This window comes from Alosa pseudoharengus, unplaced genomic scaffold (assembly GCF_046254945.1).
Source record: "Alosa pseudoharengus isolate Yale_2024_CS ecotype anadromous, Long Island Sound unplaced genomic scaffold, YU_APseudo_1.1 YU_APseudo_1.1_scf_6, whole genome shotgun sequence".
Lineage (NCBI taxonomy): Eukaryota > Metazoa > Chordata > Actinopteri > Clupeiformes > Clupeidae > Alosa > Alosa pseudoharengus.
Window position 1 is genome coordinate 23,245,867 of NW_027468848.1, and position 20,000 is coordinate 23,265,866.

General features: G+C 42.8%; 3 protein-coding genes across 4 annotated transcripts in view; 2 read left to right on the forward strand and 1 right to left on the reverse strand.

Moving 5' to 3' along the window:
- The window catches only part of dhx37 (DEAH (Asp-Glu-Ala-His) box polypeptide 37), a 23,952-nt gene extending 15,869 nt beyond the window's left edge, over positions 1-8,083 (forward strand). For both annotated transcript variants that reach the window (XM_076269470.1, XM_076269471.1), the window contains 7 exons: positions 292-464; positions 778-892; positions 3,665-3,802; positions 6,306-6,400; positions 7,361-7,434; positions 7,615-7,712; positions 7,866-8,083. In XM_076269470.1, coding sequence (XP_076125585.1) covers positions 292-464; positions 778-892; positions 3,665-3,802; positions 6,306-6,400; positions 7,361-7,434; positions 7,615-7,712; positions 7,866-7,942 — 770 coding nt within the window. In that variant the 3' untranslated portion in view covers positions 7,943-8,083. The remainder of the gene's footprint in view (positions 1-291; positions 465-777; positions 893-3,664; positions 3,803-6,305; positions 6,401-7,360; positions 7,435-7,614; positions 7,713-7,865) is intronic.
- Positions 1-20,000, reverse strand: part of LOC143105508 (tripartite motif-containing protein 16-like) — a 175,893-nt gene that overhangs the window by 42,582 nt on the left and 113,311 nt on the right. The gene's annotated exons all lie outside the window — the stretch shown is intronic.
- The window catches only part of LOC143105506 (clustered mitochondria protein homolog), a 21,392-nt gene continuing 16,243 nt past the window's right edge, over positions 14,852-20,000 (forward strand). The window contains exon 1 of the mRNA XM_076269469.1: positions 14,852-15,158. Within this exon, the coding sequence (XP_076125584.1) occupies positions 15,113-15,158 (46 nt within the window). The 5' untranslated portion in view covers positions 14,852-15,112. The remainder of the gene's footprint in view (positions 15,159-20,000) is intronic.

A 20,000-nucleotide genomic window follows, 5' to 3' on the forward strand; every position in this document is an offset into this window, starting at 1 on the left:
TTTAGAGGAACTCTCAAGGCCACCCAACAGACATGAATACACCCAAAAACACACTCACATCAGACACACTCATTCTTACACATTAACATGTAACACACTCGCATAGATACTGGCACCCATAAACCACTAAGGTCCACATATGGACACAGGTCTTTACACACACACACACACACGTACACACGTACGTACACAGAATACAGGTCTTTGTACACACACACACAGCCAACAGGTCTTTTCCCGCGTTTCCGCTGTCTGTGTGTCCCTGACTGCCCTCTGTCGCTCCTCGTTCAGTGAACACGGTGAGCCCTGACCTGGGAGTGTTTGTGGACAGTAAGATGGCGCCCCCTACTGCGGCCCAGGTGCAGTGCATCAGGCAGGTGGTGCTGGCCGGTCTGGGAGACCACCTGGCCCGCCGAGTCCAATCAGAGGAGCTGCTGGACCCCAAATGGGTCAACGGATACAAGGTCTCTGCAGCACACACCCACACGTGCACGCACACACATACACACACATACACACACACACACACACACACACACACACACACACACACACACACACAAACTCAAAGGGTGGTACACATACAGAAACTAACAAAGACATGGACATAAGTCACCAACACACAAGTACATGCCAACAGTCTATACAATGTCTTAAAGTTTGATCAGAGATTAAGATTATAGTCTACTCAAGCTTTTCTCAACAACATTTATGATCATTACTTAACTGACAATAAATTCTCTCCCTTTTTGTCCCCGCTGGTGTACCGTACTGCAGACTCCTCTCCTGGATGAGCCTGTATTCCTCCACCCAAGCTCCACCCTCTCCAAGACCCTCCCGGAGTTTGTGGTCTACCAGGAGATTATGGAGACCACCAAGATGTACATGAAAGGTGTGTGTGTGTATGTGTGTGTGTGTGTGTGTGTGTCTGTTTTTATGTATATTATTGTGCTGTGTTTGTGAGTGTGACTTTTTTATTGTGTACCTGTGTATGCTGTGTGTGTGTGTGTGTGTGTGTGTGTGCAGGAACAATTTGCATCAGGAATGGCGTGGGCTTTTTTAACTTGTTGGACTCAGGGTTCCCGCGGGGTCTTAAAAGGTCTTAAAAAGCCTAAAATTCAGAACTTTAAATTTAAGGCCTTAAAACGTCTTAAAAACGGACAGATTTTCATTCCGAGGTCTTAGAATTAATTTAGTCAGGTCTAAAAAATATTTTACCATCGTTCATTTCCAGAAACGCTGGCTGCAGAAAGTTATTACAAAGTAGCAAAAAAAGTATTGAGTCGTACCTTGGAAAGCAGAGCTCTAGCGTCTTTGCTACCATTGTAACAAAACCCGCAGAATGCTCAGAACATTGGTTCTGTGTGTTGTAGTTCTTTCTGGGGGATATTGGTGTTGGTACGTAGCCTACGCAGTGATAAATCTACAAATCCTGTGATAAATGCAATACCTGCCCGCAAAATACGTCTGCGTCTCCTCAGAATTTGTTAAAGTTCGGCTCCGTGTGGAAAATGGGAAAGTGTAGGCCTACTTTCAACGAGACATGGCTAGATCCAGTGATGCCGCGTTACTCTATTTTGACCACTTTTTTCGGTAAGGAGTCTAACGCGCTACTATTTCTAGCAATCAGATTAAAGTGACTTATCCAAGTCACTGTGTGTTAGGCCTACTATTTTTGTCATTTACCTTAGTAAAAGATATATTCTTTGAGTTTTTCTTGTCTCGGGGATTAACGCTCACGTTTTCAGCATGATGACTCACGTGTAATACCAAGCAGCAACACAAACATAAACAACAATAGAGGGAGGAGAGAGATGCGCATTTTAGCTATACAGTCATTATTTTGAGTTTGTGTCCGCTAAACATGATAACATTAAGGTAGCCTACGTTGTACACTCTGTGCTGGTGACAAAGTGCTGTATAGCTAGACATCCCAAGTCTCCCGAAGTTCTGGGAGTCTCCCGATAGCGGCTTCCTGTGCCGCAAATTAGATAAAATCTCCCGGAATCTGGAACGAAGAGCGCGCAAGCCAGACTGGGAATTCAAATCGCGTGTGCATCTGAGTTTAGCGCGCACGACGGAGGGAGAGAGAGAGGGGTGGTGCGTGTGCATCCAAGACAGAGAGCATCCAGGCCTGTTTTGATAAATCAACAAATCAATTTTCAGTGTAGGTGGGCTTTTATCTTTTTTCTCCCGAACTAAATTAATCAGTTCAGTGTATCTAGGAACAGGAGCGTCATGGCAGAGTCAGTGGCCCCCAAAAAGGAACATTTGACCCATTTCACATCAGACTACATGAAAGTGTACCCTTGTCTCATAACAGTAAAACATAATGATAGTCTTGCACACTGCACTGTTTGTAGCATTGCCCAAGGCTGCAAAAGACTTGTTGAGGTGAGTTTAACAAGTGTCATTTAATTTGCTATTATTCTGGCCTATACTAGATGGCTAGTTGCCAAGGCTACATGAAAAGCCTTTTCTTTGCAAACACCGTGCTCTGCCGTTTGTTCTCTTTTTGAAAATGAAAAGCCCAAACTACCAAAATCTACATATTCTATCATCTCAATTTCTATCTATAGGCCTTCCTTATTTGGTGTACTGACTAGACATTATTGAACAAACATCTGAATTTCAGTATCTAAGTAGGCTAAAGGGCTACCTCCCTAAAATTACTTTTTTTCAGGTTGGGATGTCTGCTATGCATTGTTGACATTACTGTTAAAATGCGTTTCCAATAAAGTGAGTATTGGCAAAACCGGTTGTCATTTTTATGTTGAGGCGGCGGGGGGTGTTGTCGGCAGCTGCTGAAAGTAACTAATAAAGGAACTTGTAATCTAACTCAGTTACTTTACTGATTACTTGATTTTAAAAGTAACTAAGTTACTTTTTAAAGGAGTAATCAGATTACTTTTTCAAGGTAACTGTGGCAACACTGGCTATATCACAGCGATGTCTGCTGTTGGTTATAAGTGGTACACAAGTGCAGAGTGTCCACCCAAAACACACTTTCACACCCAGTTTCAACTCGTCTCATTTTTGACTTCCTTGCTGAAATCTATTCTATTTGTTTTAGATTATTTTAATTTTGGGCTTAAGGTTTAGGGCATTTGGTACGTGGCACGGATATTTTTCCTTGAGTATACTACAAGTGAGCAATATAAAAATCAGTTTGGTTGTAGACGTTGGGTGTGGAAGGTTCCTAGTTTGATTGCTTTATCTGTAAATTAAATGAATGCTTTTTCAACGACTTTTCAATGATTTTTTCAGAATTTCTTTGATTTGAATATTTTTTGGTAATGCGTCGTGTAGGTCTTAAATTTCAATCTTTATGATCTTAAAATGTCTTAAAAAGGTCTTAAATTTGACTTATTGAAACCTGCAAGAACCCTGTGGACTTTTGTTTGTCTTTTATGTGTGTGGGGCTGTTTTGCTGAGCAAGACCAACACGTGTTTGTAGGTAGGAGAGAGAACAAAGAACAAGAAGAAGAACTGTACGCTGTTTGTTGTTGTTTTTTCCAGGTTTATATAATCAACACAGAGTCTTCCCTTATATGTGTCTTTATGTATATGTATTGTGTGCGCTTGTGCGTGTTGCAGGAGTGTGTGCGGTGGAGGCGGATATATGTATCTGTATATGTATTGTGTGCGCTTGTGCGTGTTGCAGGAGTGTGTGCGGTGGAGGCGGATTGGGTCCCTAAGCTCCTCCCACAGTACTGCCACTTCAGCGCCCCAGAGGAAAGCCCTGGCCCTTGGTACTGCCCAGACTCCGGCCGTGTCAGATGCCACTGCCAGAGCACCTTCTGTAAGTGTGTGTGTGTGTGTGTGTGTGTGTGTGTGTGTGTGTGTGTGTGTGTGTGTGTGTGTGTGTGTGTGTGTGTGTGTGTGTGTGTGTGTGTGTGTGTGTGTGTGTGTGTGTGTGTGTGTGTGTGTGTGTGAGTGAGGGAGTTTGAACGCATCATCTTGTGTGTTGTGACCATTTCAAGATCATATAATATACCGGTAGGTGGGTTTGTGTGTGAGTGTGTGTGTGAGGATGTGTTTGAAGTCTTCTTGCTTTATTTTGTGAAAACAAGGGTGTGGTCTTCAACCTCTTCCAACATCATATTTCACTTCATTAGGGCGAGTGTGTGTCTGTGTAGGTGTGTGGGTGGATGGATGTGAGTGAGTGGGTGGATGTGTGTGGTTGGGTGTTTGTGTGTCTAGGTGGGTGGATGTGTCAAAGGCCAGGCAAGTTTATTTTTATAGTACATTTCATACACAGAAGGTATTCAATGTTCTTTACATAAACAAAGAAACTATAGTAAATGAAAGGGCAATAGCTTACAATGTTTTAAAAAGTAAAGTACATAAAATAGAATACTTTAAAGACATAAGAACACAGGGTGCATATGATTAACGCGAAGTGCATTTGATCAGTAAGCAGAAAGCATCTAAACAGTTTGGTCTTAAGAGTGTGTATATTTGTGTATGTTATAATTCCATGCTGAGATAACAAAAAAGTTGTGTGTTTTTAACGGAATCAATGGACATGTGTGTGTGAGTAGGAGAGATTTTGTATGCGTGTTGTTTTGATGTTTGTGTGTGTGAGATTTGAGTTAGGGATGTCTTTAGGAATTGGTAACATGCATGGTGTACAGGGTTTCCCGCAGCACTTTGCAGTCAAGGCGGCCGCCTTGGCAAAACCAGCCGGCCGCCTTAACTACGTCGTCAAAAAAACCGTGACCAACGCCAATCTCCCTTCTCCGCAGAACGCATTAAAAAATAAGAAGAAACGTGTCATGAATCGAAAAATAATCAGATTGTATAATCTTTACATATGTGATATGCCGAATCAGAGCTAGGGAGCGGAGCTGAGCAGTGCAAATATCTCGCTCCTGATTCTCAAGAATCAGTCAAATCGCGAACAGCCACAGCTCCGTTTAATTGTCAGGTGTGATGAAATGCGTTCATATTCCACTTTTTATGTCATAAAAGTTGTAGGCCTATGGAAAGGTTTAGTGGTAGGGTTGTCCAATGATCAAGTTGTTGCTTCAATTTGTGTTTTAATTTATGCGACGCACCGATCGATGCTGGGTTCATCCATTTGGCGCAAGTTTAAAATATTTAGCCGACTGCGTGATTTGTCATTTTCGTTCTTTTGCCAATTAATCCCGACTGATCCCTTTATTTGCCAAGCTTGTTTGTTGTTGCACTATCAGTGTTGCAGTCTTTTAAAATAAATGTTCTGAGTGAAATATATTGCTGTTGCTCTTAGTTCTTTGGGACCTGACGCGAATTTGACCGGAGAAGCGGACGAGTAAACAGCCACCTGCTCTCACCACAGTGTTGACTTGCGCGTCTAATCGGACGCGCAAGACTGACAATAGACGGGCCTAGGCCCGTCCAGGCCCATCCGTGCCTACGCGTACGCTTTCTAAATTATTTAGCTAACTCCATCCCCATCAACGAACTTAGGCTATATGGACAATATCTTTGAAATGTAACGCTCTTGGTTTTATTAGTGGGCATGCCTCAGACTCGTGGTGTGAGCGGTATGGGAGCGGAACAGAGCGGCCACTCCGGCCTCTACATTAAAAAGCGCTCCGCGCTCAAATTCCATCCATATTACACAAAACTATAAAATGATCTAAACTTCATTCACTCTCGGTGTATAGATCAGGACAGACTTGCGGAACAGGCTGCAGGTCAACAGTCTGACAGCCTGCATGAAGATAAGCATTAATGGTCCAATAGTAAAACAATTACCAAAGGGCCCTTGAAATGATCTTTTTAAAGCCGAGGATGGCTTGTAACAATGCTAGTTGTCAGCTCTGCCATAAGTAGTGACTCATCACATTTGCACATTTTGTTGTTTTGCACTTTCTTTTGCACTTGTTCTATAGTTTGTAATAGTCTTTGTTAAAATTGCACAAATTACACAAATATTTTGAAATATTTGTATACTGTTGTATAGTTTGTTTGGTGTTGTTACTTTGTTCTTTGTTAACTGTTATTTTGAGAAGCTGGTTATTTATTTAAAATTGTAGTGTTTAATAAATAATTGTTAAATATACAGAGTCTGTAGTGTATCGCCAACACCCACACACCCCCACCGACGGCAACCGATACCAGACCCCCCCCCACCCCCGAGACCTACGACCTACCACCTTGACTAACACATTTCCCGCGGGAAATTTCACACTTCCTGCGAAGTGTCACCATCATTGTGGCTCAAAGAATGCTCTCTCTCTCTCTCTCTCTCTCTCTCTCTCTCTCTCTCTCTCTCTCTCTCTCTCTCTGCCTGTCTTTCTCTCTCTGTTTCACAGTCCGTGTGAATTGGAAGCTGCCCTCCATTGAGATGGATTACCCAGAGGGGCTTGAACGTTACAAGTTATTTGCCAAATTCCTACTGGAAGGACAGGTACTTGTGTGTGTCTGTCTGTGTGTGTCTGTTTGTCTCCTTCTCTCTCTCTCTCTCTCTCTCTCTCTCTCTCTCTCTCTCTCTCTCTCTCTCTCTCTCTCTATCTCTCTCTTTGTGTGTGTGTTTCTTAACATGCCTATGGTGTGTGTGTGTGTTTCAGACCTTATAGTCACATACAGTGGCATCACTAGCAGCAATAATCGACCCCCACCCTTAGACCCCACCCTTGCTGAAGGCAAAGTCATGTTCATTCATGACGGACTGCTTAGTAGTATACACTGGCTGGCCAAAAAAAAAAGGTCACAAAACACAATGTTTTGTTGGACCGCCTTTAGCTTTGATTATAGCACGCATTTGCGGTGGCATCGTTTCCACAAGTTTCTGCCATGTCTCAACATTTATTCATTTTTCGCCAAGATCTTGTATTGATGACAGGAGATTCGGACCACTGAACAAGGTCTTCTCCAGCACATCCCAAAGATTCTCAGTGGGGTAAAGGTCTGGACTCTGGTTGCCAATTCATGTTCCCTGAACCACTCTTTCACAATTTGAGCCCGATGAATCCTGGCATTGTCATCTTGGAATATGCCCGTGCCATCAGGGAAGAAAAAATCCATTGATGGAATAACCTGGTCATTCATTATTCAGTAGTCAGCTGACCTCATTCTTTGGGCACACAACGTTGCTGAACCTACACGTGACCCACTGCAGCAGCCCCAGATCTATTTGCTTAGTTAAATCCAGGTGGTGACCTTTTTTTGGCCAGCAGTGTATATAACAAAGCATTCTTTTGATATACTTATCTTTTTTAATGTATTTTAGTTAAGCTTTTTTCATTAGTTATCATTTCATTAGTTTCATTAGTCATTGTGAAGGTGTGTGTGTGTGTGTGTGTGTTTTGATAGTAAGTGGCTTGTCTGAGCTTGTTGGAGCTCTGAGTTGGGTTGTCGTTTCTGTTAGGTGTGTTCCAAATTAAAGAAGTACAGCAGCTGCTTACTCTCTAGTCCCTCTACCATGCTGAAGACCTGGGCCAAGTAAGGACTAATATACTCACACTATATGATAGTATATTAATATGCACACACATACACACACGCACGCACGCACATGCACGCACCAACGCACACACACAATGTCTTGCTGTCACTCACAGAAACACTATTTTTTCTATATTTTCTACTTAACTGCTGTGCTCCGTGCTTTGTGCTCTGTAGATTACAGCCCCGCACAGAAGCCCTGCTACAGCAGCTGGTGTCAGAGAAAGTGGACTGTCGGGAAGCCCTGCTGTGTGCATGGAAGAAAAAACAGAAATGTAAGTGTGTGTGTGTGCATGCTTGTCACTGATATTTGATTGATTAGGGTAAAGTCTTTATTTATTTATTTATTTATTTATTTATTTATTGATTGATTGATTGATTGATTGATTGATCGATCTTTTGTTACTCTCTTTCTCTGTGATCTTTAGATCTCCTTTCAGCATTTCATCAGTGGATTCCAGAATCCCTTCATGAGGAAGTTGCAAAGATCTGGCCTCCTCTCTGATAAGCACACACACACACACACACACACACACACACACACACACACACACACACTGGACTGTCTTTGTGTACCTGTGATTGGTAGTCATGAACAAGTTTTTTAATTGTTTATTGAGGGCAATAAACACTCACTTTTTACCCAGCAGCGTTCCCTTGCACATTTATTGTCTGTTCCGGGCTAGTAATTGGAAAGATATGGAGAGGTGTACCGTAAAACTCCAAATAATAGCCCGGGCTTTTATTTTCCCAAATCGCCAAACTGCACAGGCTAGTATTAGAGACAGGCGTCTATATGAGACAGGCCTTTAATTCCCTTTACACAAAACTTTTCCTCTGCAAAGATGGAAAATATTATCGAATTAATTATTTCATCTTATGTCTACCTATATGACTAGGCTATCTGATGACAATTACAGATCATCATTCATTTAGTGTTGAGATTTTGTTCATTGTGAGATACAGTAAGATCCAAAAGAGATCGTATCACACTGAAAGCTCATATTTTGTCACTAGCAAATAGCCTATATCGGTCCTTTGTCAAATACAGTTGCATTATCAGCCCTGACCAAAACTGTTCAGGAATTATTTATGCAAAAGTGGAACGTGCTTAATGTTTCATTCTCCCTCCTTTTCGGCACGAATGAAACAGCATGAGAGGGCATGAACCATATTGTTTCTCCCGTTTTGTATTTGCCAAATTTGACAACAGTCTAGGCCTACATTCAAATCCTAGCCTATACTTCCAGGCTCGCTGGAACATATTTTTGACCAGGGGTGCTGAATAACAAAATAATCATGGATGTCCGACGATTTCTCCCCCAGCATATGATTCGAATTTAGACAGCTAAATACGCCATTTGACCGCCGTGTATGAGTAGGTCTAAGAGTGAGAAGTTTTATAATGCCCTGGGCAGCCACATTCCACTGCAACTATGCACAGCACTTGCCACTCCGACTCATCAATAAAAACTTGACTTTACATCATTAACCTATTTCAGTAGGTTATATAGCCAGAGAATGTCCGTAGACGGGCTCTGATATAGCCTAGTCTAAGGTAAATTCCTTTTCTGACTTCTTTCTCTTTAACGGCATGGCATTTAGAATAAAGAATAACATTCGCGAACCGTTCTGGTTTTGTTGCCAGCCTAAAAACAAGCTTACCATAGGCCTATCCGCAAATTTTAAACACAAAAGATGAATTGAACGATGACTAAGTCGGACATATAGGCATAGTTCATATTGGAAAAAAAAGTTATACAATTTGGAACTCTAGCTTTTCCCCACCGCAGTCTTTTAATGCCATAATCATAACGTGCGCAGTCTGCGCCATACTTAAGCCCAAATCACACCCAAGATTCGCAACGAGATGAGCAGCAACTTCATGCAACATTCTAAAACCTTGCAACTGTGACCAGACATGTGAATGCTTTGCGACGGCTTGTAACGACGTGCAACATCTAATTCAAACTGTGTAACCTCCTTTCTGTAACGGTTTCGTGTCATTGCGAATCTTTAAACAGACGATCTGACGGGAAGAATATTTAGAAGATTAAATACAACCCGAAACTAAAAAACAGACCAGGCCTCTACTGGAGACCGGCCTTTAACCCAAACCTGTAGCCACGCCAGGCGTTTAAAAGAGACAGGCGTCTCTTAGGGACTCGGCGATTATTTGAAGTTTTACGGTATGTCTGTGTGTGTGTGTCTATGTGTGTGTGTGTGTGTCTGTGTGCGGACCTGTGTTACATTCACATCCTCTGCACCTCTGCAAGAAGTCTCCTATGTTTGTTATCATCATAGTTGTAAGTCACATATACATATGACCATCTCAGCATATCAGCTACTTAATGTTTTCTATTACCATATATATCAGTATACACATTGAGTCTATGGAGTTTGTCTATGGATGTGAGTGTATGCACTAAATGTTTTTCTTGATCATGTTACAAACTTTTGGCAGCAGTCTGTTTTAAGTTCTAATGAAAATGCTGTGTGTGGGTGTGTTACTCTAATCTACTTCTTGAAGTGAGTGGGAGTGAGTTCTGTATGCCTTCCACTCACTATTATAAGAAAAATCAAAGATGTCAATCACTTGGGTTGCCGTAGTAAGTAGGTGTGTGTGTCTGTGTGTGTATTTATGTTGAATGGGGCAGCATTTAAGCAAAGGTTGTGCGATAGGTGTGAACTTCAATAAGATCGTGGATGGAATTCCACAAAACTGGTTGGTTTACTTAGGGCGCCGTCGCAGACATGGATTATATGCATCCAGAACAGTGCTCGAATTACGTGGGAGGCAGAGGGAGCCGAGCTCCCATAGAGTGAGGACTGGCTCCCATGAAAGCAACAAAGTCAAAAACCTGAGGGGGACTCTCATATCTGAAGGTGTCTGGCATTGCAATTTAATCTTAAACAACCGCTCATTATCCATCCCCGTGCGATCTCTTACCAATTAAAGACGTTAAATTAAAATATAGGCTACTACGGGACGTAGACCTACCCTACGCGATTGAACGCAGCATCACCACCACACCACTATATGAGCAAAACGTATACGATCATTTTGACAGCACTCGCAAATCTAAAGAAGTCACCTTGCTTTGATGCGAGTGTTTTGTCTATTTACATAGGCGTTCATTGGGCTAGCCTATATGGTTTGATATGTGCTGAAAAGTCCTATTTGCTGTTGAACTTGCGCTTCACCTCTTCTTGATTGACAAAGCCATAAATTATGGCCCATAATGCAGCCTACAATAATTGTGTTGTCTGATGATCTGTAGCTATCCTCTGCCATTCAGAGCTTCAGAAAGTTCCCAGATATTTTGAAACACCTGTTAGCAATCTCTGATGTCGGAATATTCAATGGCTACCCGACAACATCTCAGTGCAAACTCCAAAATTGTTCGTCTATTAATTTTCCACGGTTCAACAATAGCCTACTAGAACATAGTTCGGCTGCAATGGCTTATACTTTCTGCCAGTTAGTGCTTTTTCCCTGTGTATAAGTTATACTACATGTATTATTGTGTTTGACACTGAGGATAATCTGAGACATTGGTCTGGTTCAAATGAGTCACGTTGTGAAATTGAGAATGGCACAGACTAAATCGTTTAGTCTATTTCTTTGTATTGTGAAATTGAAATGAAATATGGACTATTACAATCAATAATATGTTGAAATTAATTAAAAGCAATCCATTTCTATGAAAAATCAATGTCTTGTGTGCGTGTGTCAAGGTAAAGCCTAGGCCTACCGTGCGCATATACGCCTAGGCTATTTCATCGCCTTGTTAGGCTATGCACGGGGTGTGCCAACTTTTTATGAGATAGAGAGACCCCCTTAAAGACAAAAAGATCATTTGAGCCCTGTTCCAGAAGACAAGACACACACACACACACACACACACACAGAGAGAGAGAGAGAAAGAGTGATAGGCAGAAGTCATTTCCATAACACAAATAGGACATCTAGCAACAGCTAGCCCATAAAACTCGGTAAATGTCTTGGTGACACTTTTATGGTCCTATCTGCTTGTTTGTCTTCTGTAAAATGCCAGTGTGATTGGACGGATCGCTACAGAAGGTTTGCTGGGCTGTTAGCCTGATTCGGTTCAGTGAAATGATTGCTGTAGTTGCATGACCGACTGTCACTGGGTTGTGTATGTGATTTTCTGTGTTAGAATGGATACTCAAAGCCAAACTAGTGTTCTTTTGGGACTAAAGGTCCTTACTAACCAAATGAGTTTTTTTCTTTCTTTCTTTTTTTCCCAAATAATTTTGTGTTGCATCAGGTTTGTAAAGATTATCTATGTTCCCTGAAAAATGGTCAGTGTCCAAGTTCATTGCCTGTTATTTCACATCATTACGAACATAGGCTGGAAATAAACAAGAAAGCCATTTGGGACAGGACCCAGCTGGTTGCCAGTAAGGTCTTTCACAATTTGGTGTCTTGCTGCCGGCTTTGTGTGGTGCCCCGTAAAATAAGCAAAGCAGTCATAATGAAGGGTCATGTTAACATGGCAACATACTGGGATGGCTCATTTGAAAAGGGCTATGCACTCTGCCAAGGTGGGTCTGGGAATAGAGAATAGGCCTTGGAGCCTGTAGACACACAAGGACAGTACTTTCGTCTCTCCAAACTACATGTACATAAATGATGTATATGAGGTATGTATAGACCCTTTCAACAATAAAAACAAAAACAATGCTTGAACGTTCTATTTGGTTCCCAATCTACTTCCTCTGCATTAAGATAACATATGGAATGTTAAAACAGAAGCCTTGTGGGGCCAACTATGATGGAACTCTCTTGAAAGGGTCTATACAAAACCAAACACAACGTTCTATTTTAACTAATTGAATATATGAGTGTGTGTATTACAGTTTTTCTCAGTCGCTTTGGTGCTTTTTGCAGATCAGAATGAAAATTCTCATAACTATTAGTTCAACCTCCACAACATTTAGTCATTTGTGCACATCATAGTAGCAAATTCTCCTTCCTCTGAACAAATTGCAAATGCTTTTGGACATGTATCAGTTGCTTTCATACAATTATCTGCTGTTTTTTAACATTATCATTTGCTTATGTCATGTCAGTCAAAATGAACTATACTTATGGATACTGAATAGTCGTTCCCTATAAAACTAATAGTCTTCATTTCATTGCTTGAGTCATTACATACAAAATTGTTGAACTAGTTATCCAATTCTGTCACAATGCTGTAGAATTGCAAAGAGCATACAGTAAAAATGTACGTATTCAGTGTCTTGTACTCACTTACTCCCCTAACTACAGAAATGTGTAACTTTACTGTAGTTTTCAAATGGCTGTACAAGTAGTGTATAGTGCTGTCTTGAGCATGTTCAGGTAGTGTCACAGAGTTCTGCCCTTTTTTTTGCATTGGAAAAAACTGAGAGAACTGTCATAATGAAAACATGACAAAGCCATTTGACTATCTTGTTCATAAACGATGGTGTCAAGACTTCTCATTTTGATGACACTGACAGTTTCATTGACATGAATACGTGCTTTTGAGGAATGGACTATCCATTTTGAGCAAGTGACGTGCTTTTGCAGGTCATCCACTAGGTTTTGCAGTTTGCACTAATTGTTTTGAGAAATGCACTAACTGCTGTGCAAATGTTAATAGTGATGTGAGAATAGCACCAAAACGACTGAGAAAAACTGTAAAGGTGTGTTCATGGATGGACTTGTGTGCAGGAGATTGCATTTTTGTCTCCAGTATTGCAATGAGGCTTGCTTTGTTCATATCAAAAGCAGTCGCATATTAACTTCTAACATCCAGCATTCTATGTCATCCTGGGTTCTGTGATACAAGCCTGATGAGATTGATCTGGCCAGTGGTCTGAAGTTCTGAGAGGCTGTAGTATTAACTTCTGGTAGTATTGAACCCAGTCCAGGAGGGGAAATGTTGTTACAGGAGGTTCAGGGCCTTCTGTATGGAACGTTTCTGCTAAAGTCTCTCTCTCTCTCTTTCTCTCACTCACTCACTCACTCACTCACTCACTCACTCTCATCTTGTACATTATGAGCATGTGAATAACGTTTGACCCCTGAGGAGATTTGTCTCTGCCTGACAGGGACGCCAGGAGATCAGTCTGTAATGTTTCAGATGTGGGCCCCACCCTGACCCACCCTGAGAGCTGCTGCTGAATCACTGCAGGATTCACCTGCAGGATTCTTTTGGCAAAGGCCCCGCAGACAAACGAGAGGACAAGACACCCTTCGGAATGGAAAGTTGTTACCAGTCAGAAAGTTCAAGAGCCCAAGAATGGTCTCTGTAATTTATGCATGAATGAATGTGTGTGTGTGAGAGAGAGAGAGTTAGAAAGAGAATGAGAAAGCGAAATGCATGTTTATGGTTTATGGTGCCGGCCAACCTGACCTGCTGTGAGTTTAATCACCATGGGTATATTTAGGTAAGGAAAGGGGAGTCTTCCTGTTTTCCCAAACCTTAACATCAGTTTAGCAGGATGTGTGTGTGTGTGTGTGTGTGTGTGTGTGTGTGTGTGTGTGTGTGTGTGTGTGTGTGTGTGTGTGTGTGTGTGTGTGTGTGTGTGTGTGTGTGTGTGTGTGTGTGTGTGTGTGTGTGTGTGTGTGTGTGTGTGTGTGTGTGTGTGTGTGTGTGTGTGTGTGTGTGTGTGTGTGTGTGTGTGTGTGTGTGTGTGTGTGTGTGACCTATTCTTAATTTTGTGGAGTAAAAGGGGGGAATGGTCCTCAGGGCTTGGAAGTAATTTTGGGAATTTAGAAATTTGCATATAGACCCTCTCTCCTATCTTTCACACACACGCACACACACACATACATACACACACAGAGAGATTCCATTCAAACTGGTTTGGTCTGTTAGATTAACAAATAGTAGACATTCCTAAACTAATGCAATGATCTTCAAAAGACTGAAACACTTCAATGTGGCGTGCATGTTGCGAGTTTGATCACACGGAAAAAAACCAGTGGCCAAAGTGTGTGGTGCATGGTGATAATGACAACACAGATTTTCAGGACGGTAATAACAGTTTCCCTTAGTCATTCCTCTTCGTTGCTGTGGCCGTTTATGATAATCAGCAATATATCTGAAAGAAAATATTTGTAACTTGACCTATTTTCAGAGAGAGAGAGAGAGAGAGTAAATGCTGTAAAAGCGGTGAGCAATCCCTGTGGTGTAGTAGCTGTAGAACTGAATGAGCCATCTCTGCCCTCCCTCAGGGATAGGGGGAGGAGAATGGAGGGAGGGAGGGAGAGAGAGAGAGGGAATTGCCTAGGGTGTGGCAGTGATAGTAAGAGATTAAACAGAAGACACACCCAACGCACAGAGAGTTTAGCCGAAGGAGTCAGAGTGAGTGCGGGAGAGGGAGAAAGGGCGTGCGGTTGAGCAAGAGGAAGGAGTGGCTAACTCTCGTGTGAGGAAAAGAGAAAACGTAGGGTTAGAACTGCAGAGTGTGTCTGTCTCACACCTGTCCTGTTGCCTGCTGTCACCAAGAGAGGGAGGGAGAAAGAGAGAGATAAAGAGAGGGAGGGAGAAAGAGAGAGATAAAGAGAGGGAGGAAAGTGAATGAAAAAAGAAGAAAGAATACTGAAGTCACTGGAAGCGAGCAGAAAGCTGCACAGCAGAAGAAAAATAAATAAAGAGCGAAAGAAAGAAGCAAAGTCATGAAGGACAACGGCAAGAAAGGTGGAAGAGGACAGGGAGTCCCAGGTGAGAACAGTCAGCCTTCGCACTTCTCTCTTCTTATCCCTTGTTTTCTTTCTCTTTTCCCCACCTCCAACCCCTCATCCCGTGTCCTGTTGCTTCTTCTCTTCTGCACTCTCTTTCTCTCTCTCTCTCTCTGTCTGTGTCTGTCTGTCTGTTCTGCCGTGCAGTGGACTTCTCTCAGGAATGCTGGTAAGGTTTGGCAGAGCTGTGTGAGCTTGGATCCATGTGGGAGCGGTTGTTTGCAAACGGCCATTTTTGTAAAGTGTGCGTGGTTAGGGAATGTGAACTCAACTTTTTCCACTCGCCCTCGCATACGCTCTTTCTGGCACACACACACACACACACACACAGACACACACACAAGCACACAGTCACCAACTCTCTCTCTCTCTCTCTCTCTCTCAAACACACACACACTAGTGTTGGGGGAAAGATTCCAAACAGGCTGACTCACCGTTTGACTGCTCTTGCTTCCACACTCCATTTACTTCCTTTCCTTCTTGTTTAGTCAGTCTATCACTTTTCTAAACCACACACACACACGCACAAACCTTTTCTCTCTGAGTCATACACACGTGCGTGGGCATGCAGGCTACCCATATCACACACTTCTGCTTGTTTTGTCTTTTGCCTTTGTTTAGCTACCCTTCTCTTGCACACACACACGCACGCACACACACACACAAACACACAACTGTAAGACTGACGTGTGATTTCTGCTTGGGTTAAGTTATTTTGGCACTTTGCCAGAAGCACTGATCAGGAGACATTCTTGACTCTCTTAGGGAGGTGTGTGTGTGTGTGTGGGGGAGGGGGGGACTGAGATGGGTAGGGGAGGGGGCAATAGAACGCGTTTCTCTCTAGGCAACAGGAGAAACTGACAAGTCTTACATAACAAAGCCATCACGGCAACCCCAGCTTAGGGCTATTCACGTTGCGTACCCCAATACACACATGCTATACAGGGGCTATAGGCTATGCTGCCCTGCTGACTGACTGACTTGCTGCTGGGACTTCACAATTCACATAGCAAGAAGGGCAACCATGCCACCGGATGATTTCTGTTGAAGACGATGGATGATTTAAAGACCTAGGGACTGCTAAGCATGTGAAGTTTAGTCAATATTAGTAGAGTGCATAAGAGACGTGTTTTTTAGCTTCTTTAGGGATGTGAATGATGATATTGACAGCAGATGCACTAAGTGTGAAACACATGGTGAAGATTAACACAGGCTATATGTTAGCTGTAGCATTCCCATATATTCCCACTGCATGTTTAACACTTGGTGGTATGAAAATGCATGCAAACTGCAGCATCTGTAAATTGTTTCGCTTGCATTTTGATTGAAAATGTTCTGGGCTGCCTCTAACCTAAAACAGGCCTGACTTGAGCAACACTGGAGCTCCCTATTAACAGAAACAAATGATGTCCCTTTATAATTGTGCATGTGTGCATGCACAGCATGTGTTTACGGTATATGCTGTCTGTTGTGGCAATTTTGTTTTATAAGATGGGGGGGAGGGGTATTTTAGTATTTCACTTTGAATGATGAATCCTTCTTGTGGTACTGTACATACAACTGTGCTTTGGCTGCAGGTCTGTATGGGACATGTCATTATTTTATTTTATTCAATTCAGACTCATGACTTTGCCATGTTGCAGTGCTTATGAGCCCAGTCGCACTACCAATGAACTGCCCTCTTTGTGAAAGAATTAGCCAATCAGTGGCTCTGTTTGTGACAGCGTGGTGTTCCTCCTCTTCTGCCTGCGCCAGAAGTGGGTTGGGCTACTGAGGGTGAAATCACTAACCCTCATTTTGTGTGAGAGAGAGAGTTAAAGAGAGAGTTTTAGCATTCTGCTGGAGGGTGTGTGGCTAAATGAATGCTTCATCATGCAGAGGGTGTGTGAGTGTGTGAGTGTGTGTGTGTTTGGACAGGCTTCCGTCTCAGAGGGACTGGCGTAGCTCAAAGAAACACAAGTGGAGTCTTGCTTTTACTTGTAAAAGTACACGCTCTCTTTCTGTTTCTCTGGCTCCTGAAGAAAGTCATTACCAATTCAAGGAAGTCTTCTCTACTTGTCCTTTTCATAGCTCTGCCCTTAAAGTTCAAACAACTAACCCACAACTTTTTTGCCACGATGTTCCAATGACAACAGCAAAGAAAGAAAAGGAGAAGAGAGTTTATTTGCTTGACTATCCTGGTGGATTCCCAAATTAAGCTAGAGCAAAAAAATAAAAGATAAAAAAGCCTCACTAGTCGCCCTCTGAATGAAACCAGTGTTACTGACTCGACATTCTGGCAACAGTAAACTTTCTCACAACAGCTTTTAACACAAACACATTCAGGGTCACACACACACACATGAATATATGAAGATGAAGATATTATTATAACAAAGTAAAGTACATAGAAATGACTATAAACATAATTTTAATAGAATAAAGATATAGAATGTTAGGGATCACAATATTCATGTCTAGCTATAGGAATGGATGACCCACTAACTCTGGAACGAGATTACAAGTAGACCCTTTCAGATGCTATCTCTGGGAGGATATTGAAATTTTTTGCAGCTTTGGAACTGTCAGTCAGCCAACCCTGTAATAGGCCAGCCAACCCTGAGCCAGACCCTTCTCAGTAGAAGATACCATCTGTGCGGATATTAGCCTTGTCCACAGGTTAAGCTGCCAATTCCCCAGAGACTAATGTATCCTGCGTTGTGTTGAACCTGTGCGATTCAGCCCTGCACACGCCCGGGCTCGAACCCGTGAACAGCAGCACCTTGGATCGGGATGCGAGCGCGCTAACAATTCAGCCAATAGCCCGGGCTACTGGCTCACATGCCAGCAGCACTCTTGAGGCGTCGGGGAGTGAGGTTTACCAACGTTCCACAAGCACAGCTAAGCTAGCTGGCATCTGTTACACTAACCACACAGCATCAGCGCCATGCCTGTTCAAGTCCCTTGCTATATTAGCGGGGATCTGAAGCCCTGTCCACAGACAATGGTTTGGAAACCATTAAACCAATAATTAACTCTTTCTGCCTGGGGCAGCTAGCTAGCTCTTGCTTACCTCTAAAACTGATTCAGAATGAGACACTAAGTGAAGATAATTACTTCTCTCCACAGCTTACCCTATATGTGCTGTCCCACAAAAAAGTGACTGCCTTTGCAGCGGGTAAGAACCACACCCATCCAGAACCACTTTCCACACCTTTCCACACCTGATCCCATCCTGTTTAAGACTCGTTTCAGACCTTCTCCCGACTCACTCCAACCTACTCCAGACCTGTTCTGCAGCCTGCTGTGATTTAGGTCACGGGTACGCTATCTGACTAAGTGAATCAGGTCACTCCAGTTGACTGCTGGGGGTTTTAAAAAGACCCCTCTCAGGCTTCAGGTATCCGCTGGGCCAGAGCGCTGCCCTGGCTTTTGTGTTCCCCATTTGCCTATCAGCTTGTACCAGAGAGGCAAACGGAGATGCACAATGCAAACAGTGACCGCAGCTCAGTTAGTGTGACAGTGTGTGTGACAGTAGTAGTAGTGTGAGAGTGTGTGTGACAGTAGTAGTAGTGTGAGTGTGTGTGACAGTAGTAGTAGTGTGAGTGTGTGTGAGTAGTAGTGTGAGAGTGTGTGACAGTAGTAGTAGTGTGACAGTGTGTGACAGTAGTAGTAGTGTGAGAGTGTGTGTGACAGTAGTAGTAGTGTGAGAGTGTGTGACAGTAATAGTAGTGTGCAGTAGTAATAGTGTGAGAGTGTGTGACAGTAGTAGTAGTGTGCAGTAGTAGTAGTGTGAGTGTGTGAGTAGTAGTGTGAGAGTGTGTGACAGTAATAGTAGTGTGAGTGTGTGAGTAGTAGTGTGAGAGTGTGTGTAACAGTAGTAGTAGTGTGAGTGTGTGTAACAGTAGTAGTAGTGTGAGAGTGTGTGTGACAGTAGTAGTAGTGTGAGAGTGTGTGTGACAGTAGTAGTAGTAGTGTGAGTGTGTGTGAGTAGTAGTGTGAGTGTGTGTGACAGCAGTAGTAGTGTGAGAATGTGTGACAGCAGGAGAGTCCTCTTTCCGGTGGCAAGGTGTAGGAGATAATGCAGACCACACAGAAACACATGGAGGAGCTGGAATTGGGGCAGTCTTGGTTAGTTTTCTATCAAAGATGAAGATCAGAGATCTCTCAAATAATGGATGCATTTATTTGTTTCATTTGTTTGTTGTTTGGGGGTGTTATCCAACTATGATAGATGGGGGTCAGGGGTTGGGGGAACGACACACACACACACACACACACACACACACACACACACACACACACACACACACACACACATGTGTGAACATAGACCCATCAATCTTTCCCTGGTCCCTGTCGACCTCTGGCCTGTCAGGCTTGTTGGTTCCCTGTTGCCTGAGGCAGTTCCCTTCCCCCGGTTAACATCCTGGTTGTTCATTACAGCATAGGATGTAGGTGAAATCAGCTGCTTTTATGTCTCTTGCTGACCATGTTTGTATGTGTGCAAGAGAGAGAGAGAGAGATAGAAAGAGAATGAGAGAGTGGTGTGTGTGATCTATGTCTGACTCAGACTAAAGGAATGCTGAGAACAGATTTTTTCTTTTTATGGGGACGGCTCAGTGGTTTGCTTTCACCAGGCGAAAGTGTTTGGCAAAGTTGGCCCATAGCCCTGTAGATGAGAGTTCCCGTTGAAAGGGCAACAAGAGGGGAACATTTTCCCAACTCACTGTGTGTGTGTGTGTGTGTGTGTGTGTGTGGCTTTTGACATGATGCTCTGCAGGTCAGTGCATGGAAGACTATGATTCATGCAGAAGGTCAACGTAATTTTCTTTTTTCAAGGCCC